At 52.4% G+C, this 17,959-nt stretch overlaps 5 protein-coding genes across 5 annotated transcripts; 2 read left to right on the forward strand and 3 right to left on the reverse strand.

Moving 5' to 3' along the window:
- Positions 1–567: 567 nt before the first annotated feature.
- On the reverse strand, positions 568–1,567 carry BDV17DRAFT_268583 (succinate:quinone oxidoreductase subunit C). The gene is made up of 3 exons (XM_073758477.1): positions 1,375–1,567; positions 1,231–1,279; positions 568–1,154 (listed from the first exon to the last, which is right to left on the reverse strand). Exons 1-3 carry the CDS (start codon positions 1,415–1,417, stop codon positions 650–652), a joined length of 597 nt encoding a protein of 198 aa, XP_073613628.1. The 5' UTR covers positions 1,418–1,567; the 3' UTR covers positions 568–649.
- Positions 1,568–1,656: 89 nt separating this feature from the next.
- Positions 1,657–3,210, reverse strand: BDV17DRAFT_299389 (uncharacterized protein; the record flags this gene model as incomplete). Its single annotated transcript, XM_073763864.1, has 1 exon — positions 1,657–3,210. The coding sequence occupies one exon, from the start codon at positions 3,208–3,210 to the stop codon at positions 2,089–2,091; it is 1,122 nt and encodes a 373-aa protein (XP_073613629.1). The 3' UTR covers positions 1,657–2,088.
- Positions 3,211–3,681: 471 nt separating this feature from the next.
- On the forward strand, positions 3,682–6,402 carry BDV17DRAFT_299391 (putative C6 transcription factor; the record flags this gene model as incomplete). The annotated part of the gene is made up of 8 exons (XM_073763865.1): positions 3,682–3,822; positions 3,879–3,902; positions 4,001–4,119; positions 4,205–4,698; positions 4,771–5,066; positions 5,137–5,574; positions 5,684–6,294; positions 6,381–6,402. The coding sequence occupies 8 exons, from the start codon at positions 3,682–3,684 to the stop codon at positions 6,400–6,402; spliced, it is 2,145 nt and encodes a 714-aa protein (XP_073613630.1).
- Positions 6,403–12,555: 6,153 nt separating this feature from the next.
- BDV17DRAFT_299392 (uncharacterized protein) lies at positions 12,556–14,186 on the reverse strand (the record flags this gene model as incomplete). The annotated part of the gene is made up of 7 exons (XM_073763866.1): positions 12,556–13,051; positions 13,130–13,156; positions 13,213–13,281; positions 13,352–13,469; positions 13,542–13,644; positions 13,699–13,929; positions 13,989–14,186. The coding sequence occupies 7 exons, from the start codon at positions 14,184–14,186 to the stop codon at positions 12,556–12,558; spliced, it is 1,242 nt and encodes a 413-aa protein (XP_073613631.1).
- A 1,752-nt stretch (positions 14,187–15,938) lies between these two features.
- On the forward strand, positions 15,939–17,431 carry BDV17DRAFT_299393 (tyrosinase family protein; the record flags this gene model as incomplete). The annotated part of the gene is made up of 4 exons (XM_073763867.1): positions 15,939–16,245; positions 16,300–16,462; positions 16,526–16,791; positions 16,900–17,431. Exons 1-4 carry the CDS (start codon positions 16,052–16,054, stop codon positions 17,429–17,431), a joined length of 1,155 nt encoding a protein of 384 aa, XP_073613632.1. The 5' UTR covers positions 15,939–16,051.
- Between the last annotated feature and the right edge of the window lie 528 nt (positions 17,432–17,959).

Here is a 17,959-nt window from a genome sequence, read left to right on the forward strand (position 1 = left end):
CATAATTGATCATGCAACTATGTCAGAGGCAAATAAGCGAAACCCGAGTTTATCTGTGAACTCATGCTTCTGTTAGTATATCCATGCATCTAACGGTCGGGTTGTCAAGAGCCATGAGTTTCCGGCCATGTTCCACGTTTAACAGCGCTCCTAGGTAGACCCTAGAATCCTAGAGATCTTTACAGATCCCGAGAGGGATCTTACTCACAGTACAAATTAATAATCTAATCATAGAATCCGCCAGGCAAATGTGTTGGGATGGCGGGGAATGAGATTGCAGATAATAAAGCCGTTAGTATGCAGGCACACCACATCTGCGCACGCTATGAGCCTCAAATAGGGAAATCGGAAGAAATGGCGTGCCTTAGATCCATTGATGGCCTCCAACAAGACGGATATGATCTGCAAGCCGTATCTTGGTCTGGTATACAACAAAGACTACGGATCGCGATGACGACAGAACAGACTTTGAATCGGAATCGCCATGTACGGCCTTCACACAGTGCGGACATAACACTTACTCACTTCGTCGAACTTACAAATGAGTATACGTGGTGTATTGTTTGAGAAAGCTTCGCCGTAGAAATAATAGTCGAGTTGGCAATGAGGTCCCTTTGAATTGGACCCTGTTTTCAAACACCAAATAAAACTAGAGATACGAAACCAACCCAGCCGCACCCACAAAACTGACCCCCACAACCGCCCACGCAATCTTAACAACCTGCCCCCTACTCCTCATTGTCCCCGTCCCAACCGCCGTAACCAAATACCTCACGCCATTAACAACATGAAACGTAAATGGCCACGCAAGCGCAAACTTCAGCCCCACCCTCACAACTGCAGGGAACCCCGCAACGACGGCGGCAATACTAGCAGACGACAGATCCCATCCTAGTCCGAGGTGGGGAGCGAGAAAGTATACTGTGCCGTAGAGGTAGAGAGGGCCTGCGAGCAAGAGGCCGGTGATGCGCTCTAGCGCCGAGGAAACGGAGTGGATTTGCCATTTGTAGATTGAGAGGTGGGGGGATACAGGGCGGCGGAGACGTTGGCGGGCGAGGAGGGCTTGGCCGTCTTCGGGGGTGAGGGCGTGGATTTTCGGACTTGATCTGATGGTGGCGATTGAGTGGGAGGTCTGGGATGAGCTGGAACTGGCACTGCAGTAGGGAACAATGTCAGTGATGGGTATTGGGTTGATTCGAGGAGGTCAGAGCTGGCAGTATACATCCATACCTCAAGAGGAGTGGACGCTGTGTGCGCAGGGATGGAAGCACAGTCGGTCCTGGAGGATTTGCAGTTCTCAATCAGTACTTCTCTCAAACCCGTCGTCTGGTGCGGAGTATCAATGAGGAGGGAGCGGAGCGGAGGACATCATACCCCTTGCAGTCAACGAAATAATACGTTTGCTTGCGGCGGACATCGTATGATTTTGTAGGTGGCGCAAGCAGCTCGACCAAGGATGGATTTCAAGTGCTCTAGAGATTGAGCGAAGTGGATGTCAGTGAGTATGGTACAAATAAGAGACAGAAGAAGAAGAAAAAGCTAGAGCTTGTACTTGGGAAGGGGTCCTAATAGAGAGTGAGTAGGCTATATGGCCCCAGCCGACAACAGGGGTGGATCGTCTGAGGCTGAGGTCGCCAACCAACCAGTGACTGCCCTGCAATTGTAAAGCAGCAGCGGCCGGGTTGCATCGGGCTCTCGGCTCTGTATTACCGGATCACCAGGGGATCGCGCCTTGTAAGAGTCGTCGCATTGATCTTGTGGGCTTCGGCTGATCTATTCAGCCGATCTGTTCAGCCGATCTATGTGGACCTCGCGCTCCCCGAATTGATGTCTGTGGGTCGTATGCTCGGCAATTGAACATCTATTAGATTCAAAGGTCTCAACTATATTAAAACTTAATCGATACGCCGTCGGTTCGGCTGGATTCATCCTTCAGGTATGGGGTTGAGGGTGTATCAGGCGGGAGATATCACGGCGTCAAGTCTGATCGCGCCCACCTTGTTCGGAGTGTAAGAGGATAGCATCAACTTGTACCTAAGAAACACGGTTATTCAACTTCCGTCGCTTTTGCGTTGGGCTGCTGTCATATCACGAGGATAGAGAAGCTTGCGGCCTTTGGAACATGGTCGATCGTTGCGCCTTGGGATGGCATTCCTCTAAGGACCGAAAGAAGTCGGCGACTCGACGAAAGGCTTGTTTAGGTTCCCAGGGAGGCAGAATGCCTGAATTAGACCTCGGATCACAGCTAGGAAAGTGCTTGACCAGGGAAAAGCTCATCATATCAAGATCGCTTGCCCCCATTCCCGCCGGCATGCACGAGAACGAGAAGACGTAGACAAAGACGGCATGGACATCCGCCGACGCAAGAAGACCCAGCTGCGTATCTAAGTAGTCGGCTTGTTCACGCTCACTCCGGGTCGGGACAATGCCATTCTCGAAAATGCCGCTGCCGTCTGGATTCGTGCCCTTCAGAAGGATGAACCCGCCGTCCCCACGCTCAGCCGCGCCCTCGTACGCACAGCATCCGATTTCCATGATGGCGAGTGGCTTGCCGAGTTTGTACGGCTCCAGTCCCGAGATATACTGCTCTTCAGACTCTCCGCGGCGGTAGTAGTCGATGCCGATAATGTCGAACATATCCCATTCGACGTCCTCCCATGTCCCGGCCGAATATGTGACCGGCCCGTTGAAGTGGGTGCGGGCAATCCCAACAAAACGACGCAAGCATCTATTTAACTCGACAGATTTCTCACGTAGACCTTCTGTTATAGTCTCAATCGGCATGTGGCCGCCACCGCTCATTAACTGAGAGCCGAGATACATTGCACGCTCATTGAACGATTCACCGGGGAATATCCCCTTGCTGAAAATGGAGTATTCGCAACCGGCTACAAAAACAAGGTCGACTCCGTCCGTTCGCAGCCTCTCGGCTGTTTTCGCGGCCTCCTCGAAATAGGAGCATGTTCCGTCAAAACCGTCGTTCATTTTCCACGGATTGAAGAAGACTGTGAGACCCATTGAGTGAGCGGCCCGTGTGGCGGTCTCTAATCGGCTAATTTCCTCCCCTTCGATCCGCACGGCGTTGGCGTGCAAGTCGTTGGCAATGACCCGCATGTCGTACTCTACCTGAGCGGGATCGAAAGGCTCGACTGAGTAGCCATCGCCCCCAAAGTTCAGACCGACGTCGTAGACAATACCACGATATTTCATGGTCGGCCCTTTGGTCCATGGTCAATTCAAGTGGCCTAGTAAGTATAGCATAGAATACCTGAAACGTTCTCGAGGCGCTATAGAAAAGGACTCACAGCTAGACTTGGTGACTTGTGAGCCACCGATTTACGGAAAAATTAAAAGACTTGTCTCCTGCAACGGGTTGTTTAAAGCTGAGATAATGATTTTATTGTCAACCCCCTCTATATATACACCCTGGTCTCGGAACCCCCCACCGAGACCAGGCGGACTGCGGACTCTTGGCGTCCCGTGAGTCCGAAACCCTAGAAACCTCGGTTATGGATGCCTCACACTCCTACACTCGCCTCCTCTCCAGTCACAGCACGGTCTGAGTCTCCTTGACCTCAATCTCGGAAGTCGCAGCGTTTGGTTTCCGCTCCACTTCCGTCTTCCCTTCCGGCGCCCGTCGTTAGGTCACTTTTTACGCATGAACCATTGTATGACGATGTGATGTCATACACTCGTACCAAGAGCATGAGCAGCCCCACGGGCCTAGCCCCAAGGGAAGGCGATGTTAGCGACGATCTCCTGGTAGGAGACGAGCAAAGAGTTCGGGGGGAAGATGGCGGTGTCAAGACCGAGAGGCTAGCTGTAGGGTGCCCCTTTTATCTAGCTCTGGTCGTCCCTATACTGATATTTATTCACAGTGCGATCGTTGCCGCCAGCGGAAGGTGGGACTCGTCCATGTGCTCTGAAGCAGTCTCTCTATCGGGAGCTGGAGAAAATATAGCTGGATGCGCCTGCTGCTAATATTGCCCGCATTCCGTAGATCAAGTGTGACCGCGTCCGCCCCTGTTCGCAATGCAAAAAGTCAGCATCACAATGTACCTACAAGCTGAGCTATCAGGTGAAGGAAAGAAAGCAGCGGATCCTCGTCTCAGATGCGTAGTGAGTCCATGGCATTCATTTAATGCCGCTCCCATTCCTTCGAGTCCTCTGTCTCAATAGCTAACTACGGCGGCTACATCCACAGCGAGAGTAGACTCGAGCAGATATCGGACAAGATTGATGAGCTTAGTGAGATGATGAAGAAGCTGAGTCATGAGCGCTCGGTTATACGCGACAGAAATATAGATCTGGCAGTTCCAACTGGAATGCGAGTGTCATCGCGTTCCTCACTTCCGCCTATAGAGAACCAAGCCGCTCGCTGTGACCACCCATCAGGTTCTGGAAGACCCCCGTCGTCCAGCGAATCCCAATGCATCGAGTCCACGTTATTTGAGCACGTTGTCTTCGCAGCGAAGTATATTGAACGCACCGTGGAGAGTGACCCACACTCTCATATTTCTGCTGAAATACGCTCGGTGTTGGATACCCTGTGGAGCACGATCAAGGAACAGAAACAGCAGGACGATACTGTAGAAAGGTTACGGCCATTCGCAAACTCACCTCTCTCAGTACGCAGCTTTAAGGATCTACCCATCCCTCCGATGGGCCGGGTTTTTCCATGCTTAAGGTTCGCTCAGGGTACGTAAAGCCTAGTTCTGTCTTGGACCAAGGGCAAAGAAAAATCGCGTCTCACAATTAGATCATGAAAAGATAGATCACCCAATCAGCTGTATTGGCCCTTCGAGTTTGGTTCTGTGGGCGATTTCGCTACGTACATCGTCAAGGTCTGCTCCCCCGGCCCAGCGACAGAGGCAGAGCTCATCATCGTCCATTATGTCCTTTACTGGCTCTTTACTGAGTGTTCAAATGCCGCTGAAGAAGATGGCATCAAGCAGGATTACGAGGCACAAGCGCTCACCTGCAGGAACAGTCTCGAGATAGTTCTATCCAGCCTTTCTATCCATATTGCTACCAATATGGACTCCGTTCGCGCGATGTACATGGCTGTATGACTTTGCCTGGACCCTTCATGACCCGTCGAGTGACATTTCTAACCCCGAATGCAAATCCGACCAGACTCTTTACTGCCTCCAACGCGGCAAGCCCTTTGCTGCCTGGACTTTTATCTCCAGGGCCGCGCTCATGTGCCAGGAACTCGGGTTGAACAACAGTTATATCATGACGACAGAGCCACCAGAAGAGCGTCAACCAAAATTGCGACTTTTCTGGGCGGTATATGTCATCGAAAAGGCAGTATCTCTACGTCTTGGAAGACCCTCCACTATACGCGATCACGATATCACGGTGCCCCGACTACACCTTGATCGGAGGATGGCGTCGTTGGCGCACAACAGGCTACCTGACTGGATCGACGTCGCGAATCTCTACGGGCGAGTTTATGACAATATTTATAGCCCGTGTGCGCTGGCACAACCGGGAACCGTTCGAGGATCTCGGATCATGGCACTGGCTTCTGAGTTTGAAGCTATACTGGCTGCGAGGGAGGAGTTTTATGTAAGTTATGTCCTCAGTTGCTTCCTGCGTCTTCTCGCACCAACAAAACAGACAATAATTTGTACATTCACCGCATTGCATCTAATTACTTTCCATGTTCCAACCCCAGAAACGACCAAACACCTGGAGCAGCCACGCCGTACATCCCAGGCCATACGCGCTCATGATTCATGCTAACAAAGCCACCGACTACTCAACGCTGGCCTGCATCTACAAAGCTCGCCCGTCAAACGAATCGTCTACTTCTGTGCCTCATGCAAAATGCCTCGCCGCCGCACGAGCCTCCCTAAACGAGGCAGAAGCCTGCATTACCATGCTCGCAAATACTGGGACTAGCAATCGGGGTTCCGCCATCGACACATGGATCAGCGAAGTCATCTCACTTTTCTCGCTTATGCCATTCCTCATCCTCTTTGGCAATGTAATCGAGACGTCTGCGCAGCCGGACTTAGACCACCTGCAGCGATATGTCGGTAGCCTGAACCTGCACTCGATGGCTCAATCCTCTAGATTGCTCGCCTGCAGCAAGCAAATGCGAATATTCGAGGCACTATATGATGTTGCGGCGAAGTATGTCGAGGCGAAATCGAAGACTGAACAAGAGGAGACATCCAGCAATCAGCTCGCTGACTTTGACTTGGATTTCGCGGCATACCTTGACGAAAATAACTTTCATTGGCTCCCTGAAATACCTTTTGCTTCGTTACCGACAATGCCAATGTTAACGGGCCCTGGAATGCTAGGGCTCAACGGAGCCTATGAACCGGAACCGGAACCGGGGTCAACCGCTGCTTTCCCTGCTGAAGGTGCAACTGGGATAGCAGTTGAGATGCAAAAGAATCAAGACCAGCTCGTTGAAGGGATGGACACCGGCCAGAATTGAGCTCCAAAATCCCACAATCTACAATCCTCTTTCCTTTGAAAAAAAAAAAAGAAATCCACGGGGCTTTATCAATTCGCTAAGTCATCGGAATTAAGACAAAACCGCACGGGTGATGGTCGGTCGTTGGGATCTCTAGGTAAAGTGAGTGTATTTGTTTAGAATCAGAGTCCAATGTGGCGAAATGAAATCAATCAACCATAGCCCTGCCTGGAGAAGAACAATTCTTTGATATTAATGCATTGCTATCGGCCCCCATTCTAACGCATCCTTCGGCGGGTCTGGAGTTCGAAAGCTGAAGACTGGGCTGGAGATCGGCAGTAAGCCAGCCATGCACTATACTGCGTGCGGAATGGTCTATACTCTGCGACTCGAGGCTATGTTTCTTAAGCCCCTCGGCGAAAGGTTTGATGTTTCCGCTTTGCGGCTGTGTCCTCACGGATGATCAGAGTGTGTATGGTCCGTTGGATATTTGGTAGGGAGATTCTGATTGCAAACTGTCAGGTTCTGACTTCGTGTGCGTCAGCTTCACAAGTAGTTCACCATGTGGTTTTGTAGGCCGATATGCTCGGCAATTGTCAGCTCCAAGGGCCAAGAGCCACAGGCCCATCTATGGTCGTGCTAATCATAATCTTGCATTTACAGAGACCCCAAGGCTCACACCGGCTTAAAATGCAGTGGAGAAGGGTTAGCAAAATTAGTGGCAGACTGAGCCCGAGATGAAGCAAAAATAAGGGGATGCGCCGGGTGACCCGCGATACATAAACTTGGAGTTCCCCTAGCCGCACGCGAGTCGCACCTTCACCAATTGCGCTCCCAAAGAGACACACACACTCTCTATTGTTAAGATGCGTCTCCTCGCCGTTGGGGCGCTCTCCCTCCTACTGCCGGTCGCATCCGCGATTGCGTTTCCATCGCCTGCTCCAACAACACTGACAACGATTCACCATTCGCCCGCACAGACACCGCAGCCAACACCAGGGGCACGTTTGAGGGCCGGAAAAACAGGGAAGAGTCTTGTACGCCGCGAAGATGTCGAGCATACTTCAATATTCTGGTCAACCGACCACCCCGAGATCTGTGGGTGGGAAAACTCAGACCTAGATAGTATGGGATCCCAATAGCGCAACATAAGATTCACTCCAGAGCTCACTCGTGCCGTGAGAATCCTGCAACGCCGGTAGTACCATATCCAACTAACGCCCTGATCTGTACATCTAGGCCAAATCTACTGCGGCACAACAGAAACCTGCGTCTACCACCCCGGCGACACCGCATACCCCGGAATGATAGGTTGCTGCTCCTCCGGCGCCTCCTGCTACTTCGCAACAACATGCCTGCCCGCAAGCCAGATCTCCGCGTCGCCGGAGCTCACGGACACACCGGGACCCTTCACCAGCTACTGCACCAACCCGGACTGGCCCGTCTGCGCGACGTACATCTACTCAGACCTAGGCGTCACGGATTTCATCTGCGACGCGGAGACGAGTCTCGCAGAGGTTTGGACATCCGCGTACGAAACAGCGAATGGCACGGCGTCTCGGTACGATCTTTATATTTCGGCTGTGGACGATATTTTTTTGAGTGATTATGTTGCGATTTTTGAGACGGCTAGTGCTAGTCAGACGCCGGATGCGTCGGTGACGCCGGATTCCACGCCCACTCCTGAGTCTGACGAGGACACTGATTCCTCGTCATCCGGCAATTCGACACCGATAGGACCTATTGTGGGTGGAGTTGTCGGTGGCGTTGCTGGCATTGCTGCGCTCGCGGTAGCAGCTATATACTTACTATGGAGAAGGAGAAAGAACCAAATGGCGGGGACCATAGCCGCTGGCTCTGATAATCACGGAGGCGGATACCAGTACCAGAGCGTTCCTGAGACGAAATCGCCGCAGCCAAAGCCGGAATTTGAGATGCCGCAGCCTATTGAGATGGAGTCGAGTGACCCGGCACATCGGTTACCTGAGGTCCAGGGAGACGTTCCTGCTGGGAAGACAGAGCAGAGGACCTCCATTGTTGCGGAATTGCCTGCGGACTTCAATCATCCTTATCGTCCGACGCCTATCAAGAAGTGATACCCGGGCCCGGAGGCCTTGATGTGATTCACACAGTGCCCTTTTCTGTTTTGGCACCCTTAAATTGAAATGCATTCTTTAGTAGACTTAAGGTGGCCTAGCTCAACAGTGATTTGGTCTTGTAGTACCTCCTACAATCGCATCCAAAATCCCACTCCAGCTGGTACAGTACGCGCCCACTACCACTCAGCTATTTCGTCGCTACAATGACCTTTTGCGTCCATCACAGGATCTTCTTCCCCATCTCAAGGTCACTGATCTCCTTCCTTAGCCGGACCCTTCTTCTTTTGATCACAGCATCTTCCCCAGCAATCTCATCCAGTTCCTCTTCTGTAAGGGCGGTAACAAACGAAGGGGTAAACAGCGACACGGGAGTATGCGGCCCCGACACCACAGTTGTAACCAGCAACCTGCATACAGATATTATCCACAAATCTCTTGCGCGACACTTTGTAGTATGCCTTGAGGATATCAGTGACCTCTCGGACTGCGTAGTCGGTACTGCTCACGTTGTCGTGTTGATAGATGTCGTCCAGTCGAACCACAGTCGCGTGGCTCGTGCACTCGTTCAATACCTTGGTCTGTAGGGAATCGACTGTTCGCTGCTGACGGCTATACTGTGTTAGAGCACAGCAGTATTGGAGGATTGTAGATCTTCGGCGACTGGCATACCTTTTCTGCAGATTATCGTTAAAATAATGGTTTAGTGTCGTTGGCGTTCCGCCACCGTTTAATGTGGGAAAGATGTTGAACGTGCATACATAATTGCTTGTTTGTACTTCTCTTCTAGAGAAGATCGTCCATGACTCTCGAGAGGAGACTTTTACGAACAAGGGTGTTAGGGCATGCAATCTTAAGAGCCGCCAACACAAAAGTATGCACTATTGTGACTATGTCACTGATGTATCCTTCAGCAATAGCCGGCCACTTGGAGGATTGGGACTTTACTGTACTGGCCAGTATTGCTGGGCTGAAGGTTCCAAGTTCGAAGCCCCCCGTGAGTTCTTGTAAACACCGTGAAGCCAGCTGTTGATATTGTTTAGTGGCATGGAGATATCGGCTTCCTCAGGCAGTAGTCCTTTTACATCACGATACGGGGTGAGTCTTCGGTTGAAGAATGTGTCGTCCTCAATCTCCATGTCTGCAGGCGTGGGCGGAGTAGCTTTGTCACTAGTTTGAAAAATGTACTTGTGGCCGCGCGTGCATATCGTTTTCAAAGGCAACATTCCGATTGACGATTAATGTCGCAGTCGGAGCTCCGCGGCTTCCTCCAACTTATCAAGTCGCCCGACCCGGGTGAGTGGGTAAAGTAGTTGAGGGGGGAGGGTCGCGCGACGCTCACCCTGGTTATGCATGACTGGGTAACCAGGGCGATCAGCCAAGGCGCTGCTTATCCTTCGCGCTGGATCTAGTCTCCAAATTTCCACTGTTAATACTAGATGGACTAACTTAATTGGTAGGATAACTCGGTAATTATGATTAGCTGTCATACCAAGCTGACTTTCCCTATTACTCTTTTACTAAGATTGCTTGCTCTAATCCATGCAAGAGGGATTCAGGGCCCCTGGAAATCGGCAAATGGATCTATTTTACTCCCTTACTATCGGTAAGAAACCCCAAAGGCCCACCTCGATAGGTATCAAAACTTCCTATCTTGCTTGGGTAGGTGGATGAAATGCCCTTGTCTATTCTCTAGACCCGGAACACTAGCCCAAGAGTCTAGTATAACATGCCTGCCTAAGAAATGACGCACTAAAATGCGGTACTACTAAAAGAAGAAGCCTTCTGCATAAATGCCGGCAAAAATGGAGAGTGCTGATGATTGATTCGTGGCTTCCTGGAATCGCCGCTCTTACCTCACAATATTCGGGAGGGATCCTGCAAGCCTATCACCACAAACTACCGCCTTGTTTTTCTTTCGGCCTATCGCTGAATGCTGTTGGTTTTGTTCTGTCTATGGCTTCGAAATCTTCGCTCATCTATGTTGTTGTCAGCACTATCGTATCGGACAGCGGAAATGGGTTTGGTTCAGGAAAGGACGCCGGCAGCTCCAGGGCCTCTAGTCCATCGACGATGCAAGCCGTGGGCGATTGGGTTCTCTGTTTGTTCTTTTCTAGTAGTCAGGCAGGAGGTCTCTTGTCTCCCTGGCCGCAGTTATGACCCTCCTTGCTCTTGCATTTGAACTATTAATGCAGTAAATCCTCTACTATCCTTTAAACCTGGTTCCGCAAGCCACAGAGCGCGCTCTCGCAAGACAGGTGCTTGTCATCCGGGCAAGCACCGCGGACGGCACTCTTCTAAACGCAGTCGACACTGGCTTTTGGATCTCGGAATTCGAGGTCCCTCCGGGCTGTCCTTTTGGGGCAATTGTACCTGGCCGGTATTTTATTCAATCGGCTTCTGTAGCAGATGCGAGGTCGTCACTTCGCAGGCAAGAATCGAGAACTGCTGCAATGTGGCTTTCGATGCTCATATCACAACCACGGGACATGCCACCGAGACGCCTTGCAATACCACCCTTCCATACGGGCGTTCATCCAGTGGACCCATCCGTGGTAGCCAGCTCGGGGACAAAGCTATGATGTGGCTGCCGACAAATCTGTTGTGAATGGTTGATCTTCTTGGCCGTGAGCCAGTAGGTGACGATGAACAATAGCCAAGAAACGAACTCTTTAGGTTCGCACACGCAAAGCTCAGCACGCACAATGGCCATAGGGAAAGCTATGCGCAGCCGGAAGACGGCCCTCAGATCGACAATGCCACAAAATGCTCCGTCAGCTTCTGCTCCCTCCAGTACAATGTTACTGTGTCGAACGGGCTGGTCTCCGTGCGGGTCTCGGAGCATAGATGGGGTGAATTATTCGCTCACAAGTTCATCTATGAGTCCGGGGGGCGGTCCACAGACGAGGGAGTGAATGCTCCCTTGGAAACAATGTGCTGGAGGCCAGCACCAGGTGGCCCAGATGATCTTCTAAGAGTCTGGCCTGGATCATCCACCTCGAGAGCATCTACCCGCCGTTTGTGAACGAAAGTCAACGCATTATCTGTCCGGACCGATTGACTTACGCCCAGTTTGCGCCCGCGTTTACCGGTTCCACGATAGAGTTCTGGCTCCAGAACTATGACCCCGATACCTTCTCCTTCTTCGACAATGATCAAGTTCTATCGTCGAATAACATACGCAAGATCCTCTCATCCGGGCTCGAAGAAGTCGCCAGCAACGTTGCCGCCTCCTTGACAAAGTATTTTCTTGATCGACCCAACACGACGGACACGGGCGAGATGAGGCTCACAGAGAACTATGTTGCCGTGGAATGGAGGTGGCTGGTTTTCCCTGCGGCGTTACTCCTCTTCACCGGGGCTCTCCTGATGCCGACCATCCTAATCGACAAGACCGAGCGACTCGAGCTGTGGAAATCATCTATCCTACCTATGCTGTATCACGGACTAGAAGAAAACGCAAAGTCAGAGTCTCGCAATGCTGATCTGGGTTCTGTTAGTGGAATGGATGATATGGCCCAGGGAGTGCATGTCAGGCTACTGGAGGGATCTGGCGGGACAGGAGCACTCATGTTGGGGAAATAGCCTATTTTCACATTCATTCAAAGGCAACTGCCACTATGTATGGTAGCAATAGATGTGATGAATGCGCGATGAACTTGCTCTTACCTCTTCTGGTTCTCTTGTCTCGTTCTGTATCCCGCTTTGCATGAATTGCTTCTTAAGCTATAATGCGAGTATCTTATTTTTACATTTCTACGGAGCAGAGGACTTGCCCTTCCACTTCTAGGTGTATTGGTATGGATGTGCATAGCATTTAATGAAAGAAGCCAGCATCGACGACCTGCTCTGATGCACTGCTTGTCTGGCCTCTAAAAGAGCAGAGCTGGACTTAGGGCTAGGGAGGCGATCCCGCGGTTACCAATACAAGTCTAAGGACCCGTCGCATTCTTACCTAGGTACTCGTGGTCAGATATCTGGGTATCCGGCATACCATGCTGAAAAAGCATAGAAAGAAACAGATCAAATCCGATCCTCTACCGTCCTCCTCGGCCCAATCATCGCCAACCCGCCGCCCATATCCGCATCCGCACTCTCCGTATACACAATTACCTCCGTCGTCTGCACAATCCCCCGAGTATTATTATCCAGGACACTCTGTCTCTGCCTCCGGGCGCCCGGGCGCGCAAGATTCGAGTTCAGGTTCTCCTCGCTACCGCTACCGCCGTCAGACCCAGACCCAGACAGCGACAGCGACGGATGTGCGGCGTGGATCTGCACGCGGTATTTGTCCTCCATCTCCTCCTCCTGGCGACTGCGTGCCAGCGCGCTGAGGGCGTGGCTGTTGGGGCCGTAGTAGGAGGCCTGTTCTCCAGCTGTGTGTTTGCGGGACCGTCCATGTCCGTAGCTGCGGCTGCGACTGCGGGTGTTCTGGCCGCGCGTGCTGCCGATTATGCTCTTGACGAGGGGCTTGATTGTGGGGAAGGAGGCGGCAATGATGCCCGTAGCGAGTTCGACGCTGGGTGGTTGGGTTGGTTAGTTAGTTGGTGCTTGCTTGATATGAAATGAAATGGGGAGGGGACGGTGGGTGGCTTACTAGTTCCAGATGTGGTAGGTGTACTCACTGACAGTCGGCGATTGGGTTAGTTGATTGATGGTAAGATTAAGAGGGGAACATACCGGTACACCTCTTTGTCTGAGAAATAGCGAGTTTGGAAAACAGTCTTAACGATCGCGGCAGCGCACGCACTGGATGGTAGATGTCAGTTGTTGCTATCATACCTAGGTGTTGGCAGATGAGATGGATGGGTACGCTTACAAGTAACCCAAGCCCAGGACACCCATCAGCGATATCTTAGTCCGCCTGTTCACCTGGACGTTATAGAACATGAAGATGGGGAGGGTGGCGTAGAAGAAATCAGTGATGATGCTTATGGCTATGCATTCGTCCCTATCAGTACCCTACCATTCCCTAGCCCTGGGGCTGTCTGGCTTTCTGTCGAACTTACAAGCGTTGAACCTGCCAATACCCAGAAACACAGGGAGCGTAAAACACCTCGTCGACTCCTTCTTTCGCAGCTCAGAGTCCCACGCTGCCCGAACAGGGACGCACTGAAAGAGCAACGTGCCCAGCGACGCGACCGTAAAGCAAACCAGAAGGCCCACCGAGCCGACAATAAACCACCTCAACCACTTCCTCTGCGTCGTGAAGCGAAGCAGGAAGAGACCCACGGAGACCTTGACCAGACTGATCCCCAGCACGACAATCAGCGAGCGCCACCAGATCCATTGCGAGAGCTTGCCGCGGTGGCTCTGCGCTTCAATCGCCGCCATGTACTGGCCCATGCCCACTTTGCTTTCGCCGATGAGACAGGCCATGAAGCCGATGCAGCAGATCTGGTACGGCCCGGTGAGAAAGGGGATCAGGTATTTCATAGAGGTTGCACTGCACTTACCCCGCAGACAACCATGATGCTGTCCTCAGCGTAGAATCGGCGGAGTATGAAGACCCGTACGTAGCATCGCAATGCCACCACCACGAGCGAGAGGCCCGTCAGAACGCCTGAGATGGCCAGGATCTTGGGGGCTTGCGTTGAGTAGTCTATTTCCCCGTTTACGGGGGTGTCTGGGAGTTGGGTTAACTGCGATGCCATTGTCCCTGCGTGTGATAAGAGCACGCCGCCAAAAGAATCAGAAACCGATACTGGGGCCAAGGAGGTGGTATATGAAGCTGCGGGGGGAATCCTCCTTTAGACGAACCCAGGGAGAAACCGGGAATCGAGCGAAACCGTCCTTTGGGATGACTGGGCAGATAATAACGTTGGAGGCTCCTGCTAGCTACTCTATTTGCGACTAGCCTTGACGCGATGAGGCAAAGTTCAACCTTTGACTTGGAGCCAACTCGGCCTGCCAGTGGGCGATGCATCCTGGACGGCTACGAGAATGATAGGGTTAAAATTTGCAAGAAGACAGGTATTGCGAAGACAGCAGGCTGTACACTGACTCGAATTGTACAAAAGCTCAGGGGCATCTCACACGAGATGGCCATCCGGCGCACCTACCAGCCTGTCCTGGCATTGCGATTGTTGCATCGTGAAGGATACTCAGCCTGTTCCAGATTGTGGACAATCAGCGCCGTGCGTCCCATCCTAAATCCATATTATCCTCCTCCTGAGGCTGGGTCCGATAAAACCACGCACGAAACAAGACACGCGTAGCGACCAGGGACCTGCATGCACTCCAGCCGTCCAGAAGCCAGGCACACCAGCGTGATCCAGAGTCAAGACGGCGAGATGATGACCCTTTTGAGCTTTTGTTCCATGGAACCCAGGGTAAGGGCGATCACTTGTCGTGATTTCCAAATTCTGTGCCCCGTCTCTACTAGAGCAGCGAATTATAGCAGGATCTACAGCGTATTCCGTACGGGAAGATGAGCAGAACCTGTTGATCCGGGTATACGCCGGTGCGAGGAAGCAAGTCTTGGACGAGAATCGCGCACCAGCTTGCCCCGGACACGGAGATTTCCGTCAGGAGTCTGATCTAAGAGTCCACAATTCTTAATATCCAGTCCGTGTCCGGCCAGCAGTGAAACATCGGCCAAACCTTGTCGTTGCTTGCGACTCCACAAGGCTAGATTGCTTACCTCCACCGTCGGGCTTCGGTCCCTGATCGCCGTTTTCTTTCTTGGATCCACGCTGGCAAAGTGCTTGCGTGGAGTCATGATTCCTGAGAGCATGCATCAACAGCGATGAGCTTGGACCAGGGTGTGACGAGTCATTGAAGAATGCAAACCGCAGCAGCAGCTCATCAGACGTACCCATCACTGCACTATTATCATCAACAGGCTGATACCCTGGTCAGGCCAAGGCCCCGGGGATGCGCACCCCTGCCCACGGACCACGATCGCAGATTAACTCCATATCGAACCCTGTCAATCGCGGCCTCTAGCTCAGCCTCGCCAGTCAAAGACTGCGCTTGAGCACGCATTTCGGAATAATGCCTCCACAGCAGTTTCTCCGATTGGCAAACCCCTTAGACCTGACGGCGCCTTCTTCGGATATCTCCTTCCCTGTACTCCACCGGGCTAGCATTACTCGCCCACTGGACGTATGCTTAGCGGGCTATACGTGCTTCCAGGCAACCTCCCGAATGCACATTGACTGCGGAAACGCGGCATACTATGGAAATTTTTTGAGACTCCCACGAGTCCAGTCACAGTGCCGTTCCTAGCACTACTGTAAGCTACCTCGCCAAGATGGCCTCGAAGGCGTCTAAGTGCAGCGCTTGTTTGCTTTCCCCCTCCGTGCCTTATGGCTTGATCTATAGCCCAACATGGCCTTGTGGCTCGCGGTCAATTTTCCATCTGCCCTGCTGGCTGGAGCACAGCGACATGGATATAAAACCATCCCTGCCCTCGTGACGATCCTTGCTTTTCTCTACACCATCGACAAAACTTTTTTTTTCCCTTTCCCTTCCCCTGTTTTTCTTTTTTCTGTCTTTTCTTGAAAGGACGTCCATTATGCGTTTCTCTTTCACTGCCGCAGTGGCAGCGCTTGCTGCCATCCCCCAAGCTTCAGCTATCTTCAAGAATATCGACGAGTGGGATATCCTCGCAGGCAAGGCCTTGGTTAACCAGGCGCTCTACCAGTTTACCAAGCCCCGATATACTGATAGCGAATGCACCCCCTTTAACGCTGCTGTCCGGCGAGAATGGTACATCTTGGTCTCGTTGCGAATTCCCTCTCACATGGCTAACTGAACCTCTAGGGGAACTCTCTCTAAGCAGGAACGCAAGGAGTACATTGACGCTGTAGTCTGCCTTACCGAGAGCCCGTCAAGGATCGACCCTACCTTGGCTCCTGGCGCGCGTACCCGTTACGACGACTTTGTCGCCGTCCACGTTAACCAGACCTTGAGAATCCACACGACGGTCCGCTGCCCCGTTTCATTGCATACTCGCTACACCCCGGACGGCAGATGCTGATAATGACAGGGCAACTTCCTGACATGGCACCGGTACTTCACCTGGGCCTACGAGCAGGCCCTCCGCAACGAGTGTGGCTATACTGGCTACCAGCCATACTGGTCCTGGGGCAAATATGCTGATGACCCCCTGAACTCGCCTATCTTTGATGGTTCTGAGTATAGTATGTCCAACGATGGGTCGTATATACCTCACGATGGCCCTGAAGTCTTTGAAGGGCTCTTCCTGGAACCCGGAAATGGCGGTGGCTGTGTCACCTCTGGCCCATTCAAAAAGTGCGTTCTACGTGCCCTATACCCATAGTACTCCCGCAGCCACGGGACGACTACCAAGTACATATCCCTCCAGTCCTTGTAACCCGGCTAACCCCAACCACACTACAGCTTCACCGTAAACCTCGGCCCACTCTGGGTAACGCTCAACGTCCCCGGCGTATCAAAGCAAAACGGCACAGGCCTCGAATACAACCCGCGCTGCCTCCGCCGTGACATCAACCGCGACGCCGCCAAATGGACGACAGACGCACACGTCACCGACCTGCTCACCAACTACCGCGACATCTCCTCCTTCCAGGACCGCCTGCAGGGGGACTTCGCCAACGGCTACGTCGGCGTACACACAGGCGGCCACTACACCATTGGCGGCGACCCCGCGGGTGACTTCTATGTCTCCCCCGGCGACCCTGCGTTCTTTTTGCACCACGCGGCGATTGATCGCGTCTTTTGGACCTGGCAAAACCTTGACCCGGCGAACCGCACGTTCGTCGTTCACGGGCCAACGCTGCTTCCTGGACGCGGACCCAGCCCTAATGCGACGCTGGATGATGTGCAGTATTTTGATGTCCTTGCAAGGGATCGGACGATACGGGACTTGCTTGATACTACTGCGGGGCCGTTTTGTTATGTTTACCTGTAGATCGATGGGTGGGATTTGTCTGGAGGCTGTACATATACATACATACTTTTTGGACTTGGTTCAATGTAGATAGGCATGGTCTGCCATTCATGGACTTCACTTCACAAGACAAGAGCCAACCCCCGGCACCTGCAGTCCCGAGACACGACACCCTCGCACTTAGGCCCGGGGTATGGCACTGTGGCCAAGAATGGGTTAACAGCAGTGCAGCATCTTGGAGACTGGCCACTCTCGCAAGTAAATGGCATTGCCCATGGTATGATCCCCGAGTTTCCGCATGCACCGCAGATCCCACCCATTTTCGGGAGTCCGAAATGCTAGCCAACGTGTAAATGCTTTTCTTCGGCTTGGAGGGTTGACAGAACAGAAAGGCTAACGAGATTGGGGGATGGCTGGCATTGTGTATGTACACTCCCTGGGTGATGACTCTGGGGATGTTGGAGAGAATGTCAGAAGGATTCTGGCGTTGGAGAATGGATAGTTGTGTCTTATACCTTTAGTATCCGGGTCGGCAGCAACCTTCTAAGG

The sequence above is a fragment of the Aspergillus undulatus genome (genome assembly GCF_047715775.1).
Source record: "Aspergillus undulatus strain CBS 261.88 unplaced genomic scaffold BDV17scaffold_39, whole genome shotgun sequence".
Classification (NCBI taxonomy): Eukaryota; Fungi; Ascomycota; class Eurotiomycetes; order Eurotiales; family Aspergillaceae; genus Aspergillus; species Aspergillus undulatus.

Bases quoted from the DNA above. Each gene is read 5' to 3' on its own strand.
- BDV17DRAFT_268583 (XM_073758477.1), bottom strand. From the start codon at position 1,417: ATGTCCGCCGCAAGCAAACGTATTATTTCGTTGACTGCAAGGG. The intron at 1,280-1,374 runs GTATGATGTCCT...CAAATCCTCCAG, and splicing joins TATTTCGTTGACTGCAAGGG to GACCGACTGTGCTTCCATCC. The intron at 1,155-1,230 runs GTATGGATGTAT...TCCCTACTGCAG, and splicing joins CAGCGTCCACTCCTCTTGAG to TGCCAGTTCCAGCTCATCCC.